Source organism: Delphinus delphis, chromosome 3 (genome assembly GCF_949987515.2).
Source record: "Delphinus delphis chromosome 3, mDelDel1.2, whole genome shotgun sequence".
Lineage (NCBI taxonomy): Eukaryota > Metazoa > Chordata > Mammalia > Artiodactyla > Delphinidae > Delphinus > Delphinus delphis.
Window position 1 is genome coordinate 140,856,629 of NC_082685.1, and position 16,326 is coordinate 140,872,954.

The 16,326-nt window shown below is 35.7% G+C and overlaps 1 protein-coding gene across 1 annotated transcript in view; it reads left to right on the forward strand.

Annotated features, from left to right (window-relative positions):
• Nucleotides 1–16,326, forward strand: part of FYB1 (FYN binding protein 1) — a 133,585-nt gene that overhangs the window by 100,276 nt on the left and 16,983 nt on the right. The window contains exons 5-13 of the mRNA XM_060009561.1: nt 1,374–1,393; nt 1,834–1,868; nt 2,872–2,992; nt 5,267–5,426; nt 5,927–6,071; nt 10,422–10,444; nt 11,521–11,587; nt 12,358–12,492; nt 14,172–14,197. Of these exons, the coding sequence (XP_059865544.1) occupies nt 1,374–1,393; nt 1,834–1,868; nt 2,872–2,992; nt 5,267–5,426; nt 5,927–6,071; nt 10,422–10,444; nt 11,521–11,587; nt 12,358–12,492; nt 14,172–14,197 (732 nt within the window). The remainder of the gene's footprint in view (nt 1–1,373; nt 1,394–1,833; nt 1,869–2,871; nt 2,993–5,266; nt 5,427–5,926; nt 6,072–10,421; nt 10,445–11,520; nt 11,588–12,357; nt 12,493–14,171; nt 14,198–16,326) is intronic.

Genomic DNA, 16,326 nt, shown 5'->3' on the forward strand with positions numbered 1-16,326 from the left:
AGCAATGGCATACTCATTCCAACTGAGTAGGATTAGAGTGCTCTCCAGAAGAGCTGCATCTCTGTGTACTCCCATCACAGGGCATGAAGATTCCAAGATGCCTGCCTTTCGCCAGTGCATAGTACCATGCAGCTTTCCAGTTGTTTCCAGTCTCACATGCATAAAATAATGACTTGTTTCATTTTCATATCTCTGCTTGCTGCTGAGTTCGAATACTTGATTTGTTTAATAGCCTTTGTGGTTTTCTCTTCTGTACGTTGCCAGTTCCTATTCCTTGACCATTTTTTTCTTGGGGTTGGTATCCTTTTCTGGATAATTTGCAGGAGTTCCTTTGTATTCCAGATATTAATCCTATGTCAGTTGTAGACACTGCAAATATCTTCTCTCATTCTGTCCATTGTCTATTAACTTAGTCCATGCTGTCCTTCACTGAACATAAATATATTTTGATATAATCAAATTCATTAATATTTACTTTGTAATTTATACTTTTTAAGTTTTATTTAAGAAGTCCTATCCCTAGGAAATACAAATATTATCTTCTATGAACTTTATCCTTTATAGTTAGGTCTTTGATCTCTTTGCAGTCCACTTTTGAGGCGTTAGTAGAAATCTAGATTTGTTGTCTCATGTACAAAGCCAGTTTTCCCATTACCATACTCTGAAATCCACCCTTTTCTCATTAATTTATAACGCCACATTTACTGTATTAACTCTATTGATGTGTTTGTGTCTTTGCATATATAGGTGTGTTTGTGTGTGCATAATGTGTGCTTCTATTTGTGTGTGTGTAAATTTGTGTACCTGTCTCTGAGCTCTCTGCTCTATTCCACTGGTCTATTCATTTGTATATCAGTTCCACACTGTTTTTATTATTATTGTTTTAGATGATGTCTTTGTACCTGGTAGTTTATTGATATTACCAAACCCTTGAACAGTAAAATATCTTTTTAAAAAATCTTATTAACTTGATTTGTTTGACACATGAAAGCAAATCCTTGGGAACAAGTAAGTCGAAAAGTGTGAACTAGTTGTGATTTTCTGGTAAAATCTTTGTTCCATACTGCAAGCCCACAAAACCAAATGTGCATGCTTTTCATAAAGAGAATAAAGAGTGTCTTCATTAATTTTTGGCTTTTGCATTATTTTATGAAAGTCAGTGAAATGATTTTATAATTAAATTACAAGATTCAAAAAAGCCATAGTAAGAATCTAAACTGCATATTCTATTTTGTACTTCTATACCTTTGGTAAATTATAAGTTCTGTTACATGATGAACTGTTTTGAATATTATATTACATCTAATAATCCTGTATTAAAGCACTTCTTAATTACACTACATTAAATTGTATTCTTTTTTTAAACACTTTAGGAACTGGAAATCTGGATGAGGTCAGTTTTTTTTTCCTTCTCATATTATATTGCTGTAACTAGAATATGTAACAATTATTGTGATTCATCTTCTATTGATATAAACCAACAAATGAAAATCCTTATGAGTAATGGTGATTTTTTTCCATTTATAATCTTATTTCATCTAAAATGCTTGAGACATTAAACACCCATTATTACACTGACTCATAGTAATTTTGTAATGCTAAACATAGACTGAAGTCTGGCTACACATCTGAATTACATAGCAAGATATAAAATGAAATCTTTCTGTGCTTCCTTTTCCAGTCTGTCTCTAAAAAGGAAACAAAAATATTTTAAATAAGCCAAATTGACACACAAATGTATGCTTGTTTTACTGATTATTTGAGCAATGTAATACGTGTATGTTCCCTTATTAAATAATTACAGTTAATCATTATTAATGTTTTTCTTGACAGGAACAAGAGAGTGAAGGAGAAACATATGAAGACATGTATGAGTTACAGTTTTTTACCATGATATTTTCCTTCTAAGATGAATATAATGATTTGTATGAGGGAGAGTGGAGGGATATTCAACACTGGGAGGGAAAAGCTGTATTGTTCAAATGACGGGCATATAATGATAACCTTTATTTCAATACAAAGGACTAAAGATTCTTTTCTTGTCTAAGGATTTTACAGAGGATTCTATTAAAATGTCATCCCCGGAGAGGTCAGAGGCCTGCAGCCCACTAGATAGCCCACAGGCAGGGAATCACAGGGGCCGGGAATCTGATTTCTTGCTCTCGGTGTGTCCTTGGGCACATGAATTCGTGTATACGTTACAATGTCCTCACCTAGACAGCGCTTCACCTCACAACCTTGCTATGAGAGACGACTTAACACAGCACCAGATGCCAAAGTTTTAACCTGCTAAACAGAAAGGTGTTAGAAAGGGTTCCATAATGGGTTTCTGGGTAGCCCGAGACTAAGAAATTTCTTGGAAAATGAGTAGAAGTAGAATGAATATGTTATTTTATCTTTTGTTGATTCAAATATGTTAATTTTCCCTACCCAGTTCTTATTCAACTAATTCTGACTAAAGTTTCTGAATTAAGGTTTGTACATGTGTGTACCAGTGCATGTGTGTACGTGAACTTGTACTAGTGAGTGCATGAGAGAGAGAGAGAGAGAGAGAGAGAGAGAGAGAGAGAGAGAGATTAATTCTATTCATGCCAACAGGCCGCAAGAACCGTTATAAACAGTGCTTTCCACTTGCCTGCACGAGCTGTAAGGGCAGCAGAACCTTAGGAAGGCATCCTCATTTGAATGCCTCCTGCTGGTTCTAAGAACAGTCTCATACACCCAGGAATTTTGACAAGCCTTGGCTTTATACCTTCACCTATACTTCTTCACATACTATCTTCTGTTCTGGGTAGAAACCTCTCTGGATAGGGAGCCCTGACACATCAATGCCCGTGGATGCTAAAACAAACTTACAATTTTAATCCACAGAGAAACAGCCAAAGAAAGAGAGAAGAAAAGGGAAAAGGAGGAAAGGAAGAGATTAGAGCTGGAGAAAAAGGAACAGAAAGAGAGAGAAAAGAAAGAACAGGAAATAAAGAAGAAATTTAAAGTAAGAGCCTGCTTGCCGAAGGGTGAAAAAGAGTAACCTCTTTTTATAACTTTCACACAAAAGGGGCACAATTCTTGAAACCTTACATGGTCAGAGAATTACTTAATCATTGTTTTCTAAAGAGTAACTACCTTCACAATAGTAATATTTTTGTCCAATAATCTCCTTTACCCCTGCACTAAAAACTAATGCAATAAAGTCCAAATAAAATATGGTGGGAGCTCAGGAAATTTTATGTCGATTGAGTGAAAGAGTACTTGATTTCTCAGACCCATCTTGACCCTCCTTGTTATGCATTTCATTTTATCCTACTCATAATATGAGCTCAGGACCACACACATACACATCCCTGTGGCATGTATTATAATGGTACGAGGGACAGAAGTGTCTCTGGATTAACCAGACCTGTCGTAATAAAGCTCCGTGAGCTACCTGATTGCTGCTGTCTAGACCTGACTTTTGCCTTTATTTTAAGCTGACCTACATTCTGACTTGATACCTGCTGTTTCTCCTCCCTCTTCATCCACCTGGATTTCTGACCTCTGTCTTCTCTGATCTCTGATTTCTAATTGTGTGATTTCTATTGCTACCACCACTACCACTATACTTGCGGACTATACTCTTTTGGCCAGTACGTCTTTGATGACATGGCCCATCTGGGGTGGGTCTAGTATGTCAGCTATAGAGTGATTATCTAGCTACAAAACTATTCTTCACTATAAAAAGGATTCATATCAAGTTTCCTTTAAATATTTAATTCCTCCTGAACATTTACAATATGGTTTGAATTATAAAAATGTGGTTTATATATAATTTCCCAGTATATTGATTATAGTAAAACAAAGATTCAACAGCAGGGCAAAGGGAAAATGTAAAGCTTAGAGTCAGTTGGACAGATGTGGATTCAAAGTCCAACTGCACATGCAAATTATGTGATCATGGGCATATTACTAAACTTCTCTGAATCTCAGATCCTTATTTTTAAAGTGAGTCAATGATACCTCTCCTGAAAGATTTTTATGGAATTAAATAAAATAATGCACGGAAGGCACTGTATCTATTATAGGATCTCATTCAGTTTTGCTTACTACATTAAGCAAAATTAAGATTACAGTATGAATACTAAAACATTTTACTCATACAGAATATATGGCTACCAATGTTTATAGTTTTCAAGTGGAAAACATGAAAAACTAATTTCTTAAATGAAAATCTTTATAACATACTTTTTATGAAGAGATTGTTTGTAGTTTTTAAGGAATGGTGTGAAGCTTTCCCTTGTGGGGTTTTTTTTGAGAAATCAATTTTGCATTGTTTCACTCATTCATTTGAATAACATTTGTTAGTAAGAAAAAAATAGGATATGGAAGATATACCACCAAATATGAACTCAAAAGTTTGTCAAGACTAGGACTTCACACGCTATATTCCTTCCACAAAATGTTAATAGATGTTCCAATTAAATAAATAAATGTGAGAACTGTTACATAGCTTCACATTTCATTAATTCCAAGACAAAATATTTCACATTTTAAAATTCTGATATTAAGATGCGTTTTAACATCGTTGGCATATCAAAATTTAACTTAAGCTATTTTCTTTCTTTCTTGGTGGTACATAATTAATGATATGTCTCACAATTCATCACATCACAAGTTCAATAAAATAAAGTAGATCTTCTTCAAAACTCACAATGCATATTTGCATATCAAAAGGTCTGAGAAATTCTGTTGAAAAGACCAATTTAGGATTAGGAAATGTTTAGGATTCACGGCCTCTAAACTAGATTATTCCCCTGCTGTCAAGAAAACACTGTACTATTCAGGATATTAATTTAAAAACCTCTCATAATATTTGTTTGTCATTTTTATTATTCACAAAGCTATTTCTCTGTCTACCAAGCAAACCACCAGCATACCCCATAAAAACACATAGCACCCAGCATGTCATACATGTAGGTTATCAGTGGCTTTCTCTGCAAATCTTCCACAGAGTTCCCGAGGTCAACAGATCACTGCCACTCTCTCCTAGCCCCCGAGCATGTGCTTACCTGTTCTTTGCTGGTTCTGTCTGACCTCTGCAATTTTCCCCTAACCCCTCCTCTAAGAACATTCACCAGGAATGACATTCACCCTCAACTTCTAGTTCAAACTTGTAAATGTTGGTAATAGGCAGGTTGGCAAGTGGTGGACATATTGTCTTTCAAAACCGCGTTCCTTAAAGATGTTCTGAATAGTAAAGAAGCTGGTCGTGATTTTTTTTTCCTCTTTGCAGCTAACAGGCCCTATTCAAGTCATCCACCAAGCAAAAGCTTGCTGTGATGTCAAAGGAGGAAAGAATGAACTGAGCTTCAAGCAAGGAGAGCAAATTGAGATAATCCGAATCACAGACAACCCTGAAGGAAAATGGCTGGGCAAAACAGCCAGGGGGTCATGTGAGTGCACATTTTCCTACGGCTTCGAAGTGTTTTCTATTTGAGCCAATATGAATGTGAAAATTCTTCCAAAGCTACTCATAAGCATTAAGTTGGGAGCACGTTACAGGGTGGACAAAGATAGGAAGATTTTAAATGACAGGTATAGCTCCATCTTCACCTCATCTGTGTAATCTTTTTAGTGGGGAAAAATGTAAATATTTATAGTGTCTCAGGGAGGAGCAAAGAGCATTAGGTTCTTCATTGAGGTTAAAAGGCAAAAATGATTCATACGAATCACTTTGGAATCTTGAAAATAGACTCTAGGCTTACCCCAAACCACAACAGCATAAGACTTTGACAAAATACAGTGAAACGTGTCAACAAGTCTATAAATCAGAATTGCAAGCAAAGAAATAAAGGGAAAATTTAAAGAGTAAGTGTGCAATTAATATTTTATCCACAACTTTATGATATTTAAACTACAGTTACCTGAACATAAATTGTTCTCCTTTTGGTAGATGGCTATATTAAAACAACGGCTGTAGAGATTGACTATGATTCCTTGAAACGGAAAAAAAATTCGCTTGGTGCTCTTTCATCAAGACCTTTTGAAGATGACCAGGAAGTATATGATGATGTCGCAGAGCAGGAAGATGTTAACAGGTATGTGTAAATACAAATTGTAAAGCAAATCAAATCATCTCTTTGTCAGATATTGTGGATTGTAAGATGCTGGAATTTTACTTTCCCTATTTCCTACTGCCCTCTATCACTAAACTGAATTACCATTTACAATCACTTCAATATGGATGAAAAGTCATTTGAAACTCCGTAGTCTTTTATTTCACTCTTTGGTTGTATGTATCAAATACTACTTGAAATATAATGGGCCATTTGCCAGATATTGCCAAACGTGTTGTCAATCCAAAATGCTGTTTTACAGTATTTATTCTGATTTGATCTTAAGGATATGCCTAAAGTAAGTATGACTTTGTAAAACTGAAGGATGAGATGTAGAAGTTAGCTCTGAAAAATATAAAGTGTTTTTCTCTGAAATCTGAGTCTAAATATATTCATCGTTCTTATTTAAAAACATAACAGACAAAAATGCTTTTTTAAGCCAACTCTACTTTGTTCTTTAAGAGTTAAAATCCCCTATGATCCCTGGCAATAAACTAAGGGTCCAACTTTCCATTCATTCCACTAGAATGGCATGACCTTCCCTGAAAGAATTATGGGAACATCTTTCTGGGGTAGAGGAGTCCAGAGGAGAGGATGGCGATCTTCTCCCACGTACCTTTCCTTCCCTTCTCTCTTTTCTCCGTCTCCAGCTCCCTTTATCCTTGCCTCCTCTTCTGTCTCCTTTTCCTAGCTCTGATCTTCCTTGTCCTTTCTTCTCCTTCCTTTTCCATTCCCCTTTTCTTTTCATTCCTTCTTGCCTCCAATATCTCCCTTTCCTGGTAAAGCCATAATCCCTTCAAGTTGAAGGAAAAGGAGAAGGAAAATCTCCAGCACGGTGAAGAATCCTCTTTTTTTTATGCCCATTTGTGAAATTGGGAAATCCCCCACGTGATCCAGAACACAGGATCTGTGCTAGACCTTCACTTGGGAAAAAATGTGTCTGCATTCTTCATAACTCAAATTTTAAAGGCAAAATATTTTCATTATCAACCATTTTAAAAATGTAAAATGATCAAAACTGTAATATACTTTTGAACTAGATGAAGAATTAAATTTCCCTCTTGTGGACTTTGAGCTCATGGCATCAATTAAACTTATGTTGCTCTCTGGCAGTTTTTGTCTTTCTAAAATGAATAATAGGGAATTCCCTGGCGGACTGGTGGTTAGGATTCTGGGCTTTCACTGCCTGGGGCCTGGGTTCAATCCCTGGTTGGGGAACTAAGATCCTACAAGCCACGTGGCACAGCCAAAAAAAAAGAATGATGGCCTTCCATGCCTTCTTACCATGTTATGATCATAAATTATGCAATATATAGCAAAACATGCGATGTATGCACTGGAGTTTACAGATTGTAAATTGGCCTTAGTAAAGAAACACCTTGACCTAATTTGAAAGTCAGCAAATGCTAATTTGGGGGTAAAAGTTCCAAATGGCCATATTCTGAGAGTTACAGAATTTTCTGGACATGAGTATGCCATACCATGTATATTAGCAACATATATACCTTATGTTTGTCTTTTATCTTTTTAAAAAAACACACACACATTTTTCTTATTTTGGAATTAAAGAACCCCAGTTATATTAATATATACATATTTACACTGATGAACATACTCAAGAAAAAAATGACAAATCCACAAAAAGGAATGATATCCTTAAAATGAAGCATTATGTTCCATAATAGGTGACTATTTCCCAAAACAAATGCTATTACCTTTTCCTTTTATCCAGTCTATACATACCACAACTCTAAAAGATATCTCTAGTTAGTAAACATGTAGCAGAAAAAGAATCTTCCATTTAATAAACTGGGGTTGGAGGAGGTGTATGGTTTTTATGCTTAATATTTTAAACAAGTATAGCCCCACAATATTTACTAGCATCTATTCCTCCCTTATGCGCATTTAATAAGAAAATGGAATAAGAGACATCACTTCTACACAAGTATTTTTCTTGAAACTACAGCTGCTGCTGGCAGAGATCTCATGACAGAATATGCTTTGTCCTTAGTAGAACAAGGAAAGATGCTAAGTATAGCTGGCAGCTTGTCCTGGCAAGAATAAGAGAAGGCACCATCCTCTCCTCTCCCTCCCCCAGATGCCTCCTGGTTCCTTGCACTCTTTACCAGCTCTTTCCCAATTCGTCCAGGGTAAGGAGAGCTGACTGTGTGCTTCAAATTCTGTGAGCAGACAGGAGGCTTAAAAGCACAGGACCTGACAGCGGTTCTTCTCCCTTTCTTCTCAACTAAGCAATTTTTTGTGCTAAATGTGAAACGTTGAACAAAAGGAAATTACAAGTGCAAATACCACTCTTCCATCACATAAAAAAACTTTCTTCTATGTATGTTTCCAACCTTTTCCCTGCGATTTATCCTTTCCTCTTTCTCTTTCCTCCTCTTTTCTCACACTCTCCTCTCCTTACCTCTCATTCATCTGATCAATGGTTTGTATTCCAAAAAGACCATTATAGGAAATTGAAGAACGGCTATAGAGATGAAATCATGTATGGTGGCTTTGCTCCTGATTATAACTCTGTTCTTTTGGAATTGGGTGTGAGACTCTCCAAGGGAATATATTGTATTTGCCAGGAGTGGCAGCCAACCCAAATTGCAATTTTTCACATAATTCTATCTGCTTGCTTCATGCTCAAAGGGAAGTGTTGAGGACAATGAATGTGAAAATAGTTTGTAAGCAAGCAGAAAATATACTAAAAATTCATCAAAAATCCATTCTTATTTATATATTAGGACACTTATAGCATGTTTTCCTCCAAAGTTCCATTAACAAACGTACTTTTTATTTCTAGATTAGCAGTAGATCTGCGTCGGACCAATTTCTTTTATTCTGACTTAAAGGTTGAGGAATCAGATATGAGTGTATAATTACACTATACGATTGTAATATCAGACTGATATCTGTTACTGGCAGATTATCCAAAAGGCTCAAACGGTGACACAGGGAGCGCAGCGAGGTGTAGCCAAAAGGATGTTGTAAGGGAAGGCAGGATGCTGAAGTTCTCCTCTCATCTGTTCATTTACTTAAAAGTGGGCTTGGTCACATCACGTCATTTTTCAGCACCTCAATTGCTTTCTGCAAAATGAACTAGATGACTTCTGAGATTTTTTTTTTAGTTCTCACACTCTACACTTCCTTTGTTCTCACAGAACTCATATTTTAGTGGCAGAAATGGACAAGAAAACAGACAATTATAAAAGAGGGGAAATAGAGAATGTCATTAAAATAAATTAAAAATCAGAATTCTGGATTTAGAGAATCAGGAGCCACGCTCTACAAAGGCCCCATGAAGAGGATTTCAGTTTTTTTAAGTTCTCCCTTTTAAAAAAATGTAATGCTATTGGATTAAGAGTTAAATGCTGTGACTATAAGATAGCAAAAGAAAATTGAATTTAACGCAATAATGGCTCTGGAATAATACTCTCTTTTTATAAATAAGTCCATCTATGGAATGATGTAATACAGTATAATCTGAAAACTGCCTCATGGGAAAATGCTAGAAGCAAACAGTATCATTGTTTAGAATACTTTATGGTACTGAATCTCACTTGATTCTTATTAGGTTTGTTTTGCTTTGTTTTTTGCTTTGTTACTACTCATCTATTACAATAAGGAACAGTTTTTCTTCCTTTTCACATATAACATCTGATAACTTTTTTTCTAACTAAAATATAGTTGATTTACAATACTATATTAGTTTCAGGTACACAACATAGTGATTCAATGTTTTTATAGGTTATACTCCATTTAAAGTTATTATAAAATATTGGCTATATTCTCTATGCTGTACAATATATCCTTGTAGCTTATTTATTTTGTACATAGTAGTTTGTACCTCTTAAACCCTTATCCCCAGCTTGCCCCTCCACCCCATCCCCTTGTTACTGATAAGCAGTACTTTGTTCTCCATATCTGCGAGTCTCTTTCTGTCTTGTAATATTCATTCGTTTTATTTTTTTTAGATTCCACATATAAGTGATAGCATACAGTATGTGTCTGTAACTATCTGACTTATTTCACTAAGTACAATACCCTGTAGGTCTACCAGTGTTGTTGCAAATAACAAAATCTCATTCCTTTTACGACTGAGCGACATTCCATTGTGTATATGTACTACGTCTTCTTTATCCATTCATCTGTCGATGGATACTTAGGTTGCTTCTATTGATATATCTTGGCTATTGTAAATAACATCCTGATAAACTTTTGATTGGAATGTTATTTTTCCTTTTGTATAACTGCTCAATATATGTACTTCTCTCCCTGATAGCTAAATACTTCATATATTAATTTAATTGGTCCACTTTTTTTTCCTAGCCACAATCAGAGTGGAAGTGGAGGTAAGCCACACACTTTCATCAGCAGTTTCTGCAAGTCTTCGACGTTTTTGTGTGTACTAATGACAAAATGCTTTTGTCTGCAAACAATGAGGAGGATCTTAATGTGGTAGAAAGAACACTGGACTGGGAACCAATGACTGGGAGTCCAGCCCTGGCCACTGAGTGACCCTGAGCAAGTCAGTTCTTTCTTCCAAGTTTGTTATGGGTTGTAGGGTGACTCCACTTCCAGTATGCCCAGGGCAGTCTTGCTTTATGCCAATTGTCTGAGCACAATTTTTAGTAGTGTCCCCCTTCACTTTCAGAAGTATCCTTGTTTGGATGATAACTTACATGGTCACCTTAGCTATGACTTCTAAAGACTCCTCATTATCTCATCAACAAAATAAGGGTTACTAATACCTGGCAGTGCTAAAATTCTCATCCTAAAAATCAAATGTCAAGTTGATTGTACATATTCCTGTACAGAGAAGGTACTCAATAAAGATTTGTTAAATAAATATTTGTCAAATAGAAAGGTTCCTAAGGACTATAGGATAACAAATCAAAGAAAGGTTTAACTTTTAAAATATCACATTGATGAAATGAAATAAAGAAATGAAAAGTCAGCCCATCAATGTTTATAAATTCACCTTTCATTTTATTTGCTTTTCTTTACTTATATCTTGATCAGTAGCTTTTTCTGAACGTCTCCTCAGTATTAATTAAATTTTTCTTATCACCTCTCCCTTCTTTTTCCACAATAAATTCTAACTCTATCTTTATTTAATTTGACGTTTTTCATAGTTATTTTCCCCCATTTCTTTCATCTCCCATGCATACTACTCTTTATCTTCCCTCATATTTTTATTACATTTCACCTCTAAAAATTCCTTATAAGATAATGTTAAAAATAATTAATTTACCTACTACCTATGTGAGAGTGGGAAATAAAGCTAGTTTTTATTTAAATAGTTGATATGAAAGTAGGATGCTTTCTGCAATTAAATAAGACAGATTTATTATCAAATTTTGAGTGAACATTTGTGACCAAATTATAAAACTAACAGAAGACTTTTTCCCCCCTAATTCACATGAAGGGGTGTTCCCACCTCCCCCAGACGATGATATTTATGATGGGATAGAAGAGGAGGATGCTGTTAATGGGTAAGAATGATCAGCGAATTGCCTTTTTGCAAAGTATTGTATATACTGGAGTTGTATAGTTTTGATTTCTCTTTAAAATAAAAAGCAGAAATAGCATTCCCTGTTACGTTACCAAAAATTATTTGAATGTTTAATTAACAGCATTAGTAAATGCGGAAGTGTAACTGCACCACACTTCAAATGAAGTGGTATATTGTTTGGAATAACCTTGACAACTACGTCAAAAGAAGTGAAATGAAAAAGGGATAAAGGGTTAGAAGTGTTGCAGATTTTTTTTCAAACTTTTCCCTATCATTTATTTATCAATCAATAATTTATTTTTATGACAATCTGGAAAGTTAATCAGTCGCATGGCTATCCTTTGTATATTAATCATAGTTGTAGGCAGCCCAAATAAACTGAGATCATATGCTATCTGTGGCAAAACCAGTATTGAATCCTTTGGGTGTTTAAACTTTTGAAATGGTGTATTTTAAAATTTAAATACATTTAAAAAATGTTTAATCTATTAACAACTTACTTTTAATACAGTATAGCTAAATTGATGTTTAAAACTTAATCCTGACTCAGCTTGCCTAGTTTAAGAACCAGGAGAAATCTACCAAATAGGAAAAAATAACTTACCTATTTACCTAGTAGAAGCAGTATCAAAGACCATAACCTATAAACGTAATAGCTTCATTTTGTTCAATACAATGAGTAGCTTACAGCCTGAATGATCAAAGCAGTATAATTATAAAAAATCTGATCAATGCCTGCATGCTCCAAAGCTCCACGCTACAGGATGAAGAGAAGAGTAACACGTGGTCCTGGGGGATTTTGAAGATGTTAAAGGGAAAAGATGACAGAAAGAAAAGTATACGAGAGAAACCAAAAGACTCTGAGTCAGACAATGAAGGTTCATCGTAAGAGTCGACCAACCACCAAATACAGTGCACGATAACAGCACTAATAATTTAATCAAATGCTGCTAATATTTTATAACCAATAACCAATTTCTGACAAACTTTTAACAATTTAATGTGTTTTTTCCATTAGTTATTCTAGCCTCATTTACTGTGTCACCCTTAAACTCATGCATTTATATAAGAGGAGCACAAAGTATTCGAAAATCATCATATGGTTCAAAAATATATTTTGCTTTCCATTCAAACATGTACAAGCACACACACGCACAAGTGTGCACACACACACCCTCACACACTCATACACACTCACCCTCCATTTAGTAGGACTTCTTTAAACTGTGGCATCACATCTGAATGTTCACAATTCCAACGCCACATTTTATTATATAATATTGTATACTAACTATTCTTCAAAATATACATTCTCTTTTAAAAATTAATTGCTAGAAATAAAGGACACAATTTGGAATTTCTTTTCTCTAAGTACAGTATTTAAAGTCTTTGTAACTCTATATCACAATTGTGATATATTAATTCTACTTGAATTACATATTTATCCTATAATAAAATTATTCTAAATATCTTCAGTTTGTATAAATAAAACTAAAGCATAAATTTTATCTTTCCATACAAAAATAACCCTTTAGTATAAGTTCCATGTGTATGAATTTGAAGGATCTTAATTACATTCGCTGGTACAGGATATCCTTATTTTATATGTGCCTAATAGATTCACCACACTTAACTGAAGTCTTTATAAGATGTTAATTCCACATAGAAGTCCTAATTTTAAACCCTTTTGTGAGACACTAAAACAACACTCAATAAACAGGACTCTTAAAATTATAAGTAAACATAGCAAATCTTCTCTTCATGCAGCATTACTCAAATGTAGTCCTTAGAAATAAAAGAAGAGATTTTTTTTTTTGCTCTAATTACACACCAGCTAATTCTGGTTTTAGATCACTTCAACTAATGACCTTTCACACTTTACTGTAACTGTGCACCATTCTTCCAGTGATGTGTGTGTGTGTGTGTGTGTGTGTGTGTTTAAAGCTCAGAAAGTAATAAAAGCAAAGGTCTTTTTCTGTTGCAACTAAAAGCCACCCGATCCTGATTTCAAATCACTTCTGTTAATAAGCTCTCACTCTCTAGTTTCAGTGGATTTTCCTCTCTTATTCACCATTCTTCTTTTGGAGATACACATGTACATATTGTTGAAACATGGTCATATAAAGATTCCTATGACCTCTGCTGATTTTGACTCTGCATTTCTATTCTTTGAGTCAAATAAACAGTTTTGGGCCTGAGCTATGCCACAGTGACTCCAGAATACTGAGACCATTTAATTACTCTGGTATGATAATATGCCCAAACTTCATAGAACAAGCCTGCAAACATTGGTCTAATGGCTGTGAGCAAAATAAACCACTGGATATCTTGACTCTTGACTTTTTTGGTCAACACTGGAGTTCACAAAAAGTCTTGCTAAATTCCAGATTGATGGACAAAAACTTGGGACTTAGCAGAGAAATGGAGGATGAGAAAGGAATGACAGTCAACAGATTAATTAGACTTTATAAGCCTGCAGGCTATTCATGTCTCTCCTAAATAAAAGACTCAATTTCTGTGTTTATATTGGTCTGATTATAACTGTGTTATCGTTTTCTTTCCAGTTTCCCTTCTCCTCCTAAACAAGTGGGTAAGTAATAAAAGCTAATTGTATATTTTATATCTCACTTCTTGCAGATGAGGTAGTGGAAAGGATTGGCTATAGTCACGCTGTCTGAATTAAAGTCCTGACTCTGAAAATAATAAATTGTGTAACCTTGTCAAGTAACTTCACCTGGGGTCACCACAGTTTCTCAACAGTAAAATAGTGGGAAGAGGAAATTTTAAAATATCATGAATTTTGAACAGTTCTTCCAGCCATAGGATCACTATGGAGAAAGGGCCGAGTAGGGATGGACCCCAACATTCCCCATGGACCCTCCCCACCCCAATTCAGTCAGAGCTTAGTGTATTGGACTTATGCATAAAGATTTCTGAAAACATGCCACATTATATGCCATGAAGGTCCTTCTAAATCTAAATTTCTTTGATTTTTAAAAGGTATCACTTATATTGTCTTTGGAAAATTTTCCGCTGCTCAATGTGAAACAGTTTCTTCTTTGTACAATTTTGATCAGCTTATTTTTTTACCCCTGCTGAGACAGATCTTTAAAGGAGTTTTCTTAAGTTTACTTTGAACAAAATAAAATGTCTCACAAGAATATTCAGGGGCTTTCAAAAAGTTTATTTTGACTTGTAAATAAATTGAAAGAGGGCTTCCCTAGTGGCGCAGTGGTTGAGAATCTATCTGCCTGCTAATGCAGGGAACATGGGTTCGAACCCTGGTCTGGGAGGATCCCACATGCCGCGGAGCAACTAGACCCGTGAGCCACAACTACTGAGCCTGTGCGTCTGGAGCCTGTGCTCCGCAACAAGAGAGGCCGCAACAGCGAGAGGCCCGCGCACCGCGATGAAGAGTGGCCCCCACTTGCCACAACTACAGAAAGCCCTCGCACAAAAATGCAGATGCAACACAGCAAAAATAAATTAATTAATTAATAAACTCCTACCCCCAACATGAAAATAAATAAATAAATAAATAAATTGAAAGAGCAAACCAAACACAAAGATAATCTATTCTTCCAGACTGTTTATCTGACTTTGTTTTCAGTTATCAATTTGAAAATATGTAAGGCTCTAACTCAAATTGATCAATAACTGATAAGCTTATATCTTAATCTATAATTTTCAAAAAGTACTCAAGAAACTTAGCTCTTGGGCTCCCCTGGTGGCGCAGTGGTTGAGAGTCCGCCTGCCGATGCAGGGGACGCGGGTTCATGCCCCGTCCGGGAAGATCCCACATGCCGCGGAGCAGCTTGGCCGGTGAGCCATGGTTGCTGAGCCTGTGCGTCTGGAGTCTGTGCTCCGCAACAGGAGAGGCCACAACAGTGAGAGGCCCACGTACCGCAAAAAAAAAAAAAAAAAGAAACTTAGCTCCACAAATAGTAGGAACAAAATGGAAAAAATGTGATCAAATAAGTAAAAAATGTGTTTCTTGTTTTAATTTTCTTTCATTCTCAAAGGTGTATTAAGTGCATGTGCATGGAATAGTAACTTTTCCCTCTCTGGAAACCAGTGATATGTAATATTTTTACATATTTATTATAGATTCTTCATATAGTTGAGCACGTTTTATCCTGTGAAATTACTTAACCTGAGTGGGAGGAAAATACACACACAAGCACACACACACACAAACATATATACATACATATACAGAGCATATATAGATATATATATATGTGTACATATATACAGAAGGGGGGGATTTTTTTTTTTGGTTGCACCAGGTCTTAGTTGCGGCAAGCAGGCTCCTTAGTTGCGGCTCCCCGGCTCCTTAGTTGTGGCATGGGAACTCTTAGTTGTTGCATGCATGTGGGATCTAGTTCCCTGACCAGGGATCAACCCAGGCTCCCTGCATTGGGAGCGTAGAGTCTTATCCACTGTGCCACCAGGGAAGTCCCAAGGTGGGGGGGGGGGGGGATTTTTTAAAGGAAATCAAATCCTTACCACTACCAGAGAGCATTTTAAACTTTCTGTGATAATCATTTCTTAAAACATTTGTACTCTCTTCAACTCATCTCTTCAGCTTAATTTGCTGTGGAGCAACTTAATAGGTGTAGAGAGGATGCATTCCTCCTGACTTTATTAACAAGAAGTCTAGGATCAAGAAAAATGTCTACATATTGGAAAAGCCATTGAACCAGTTAAGGTCATAGC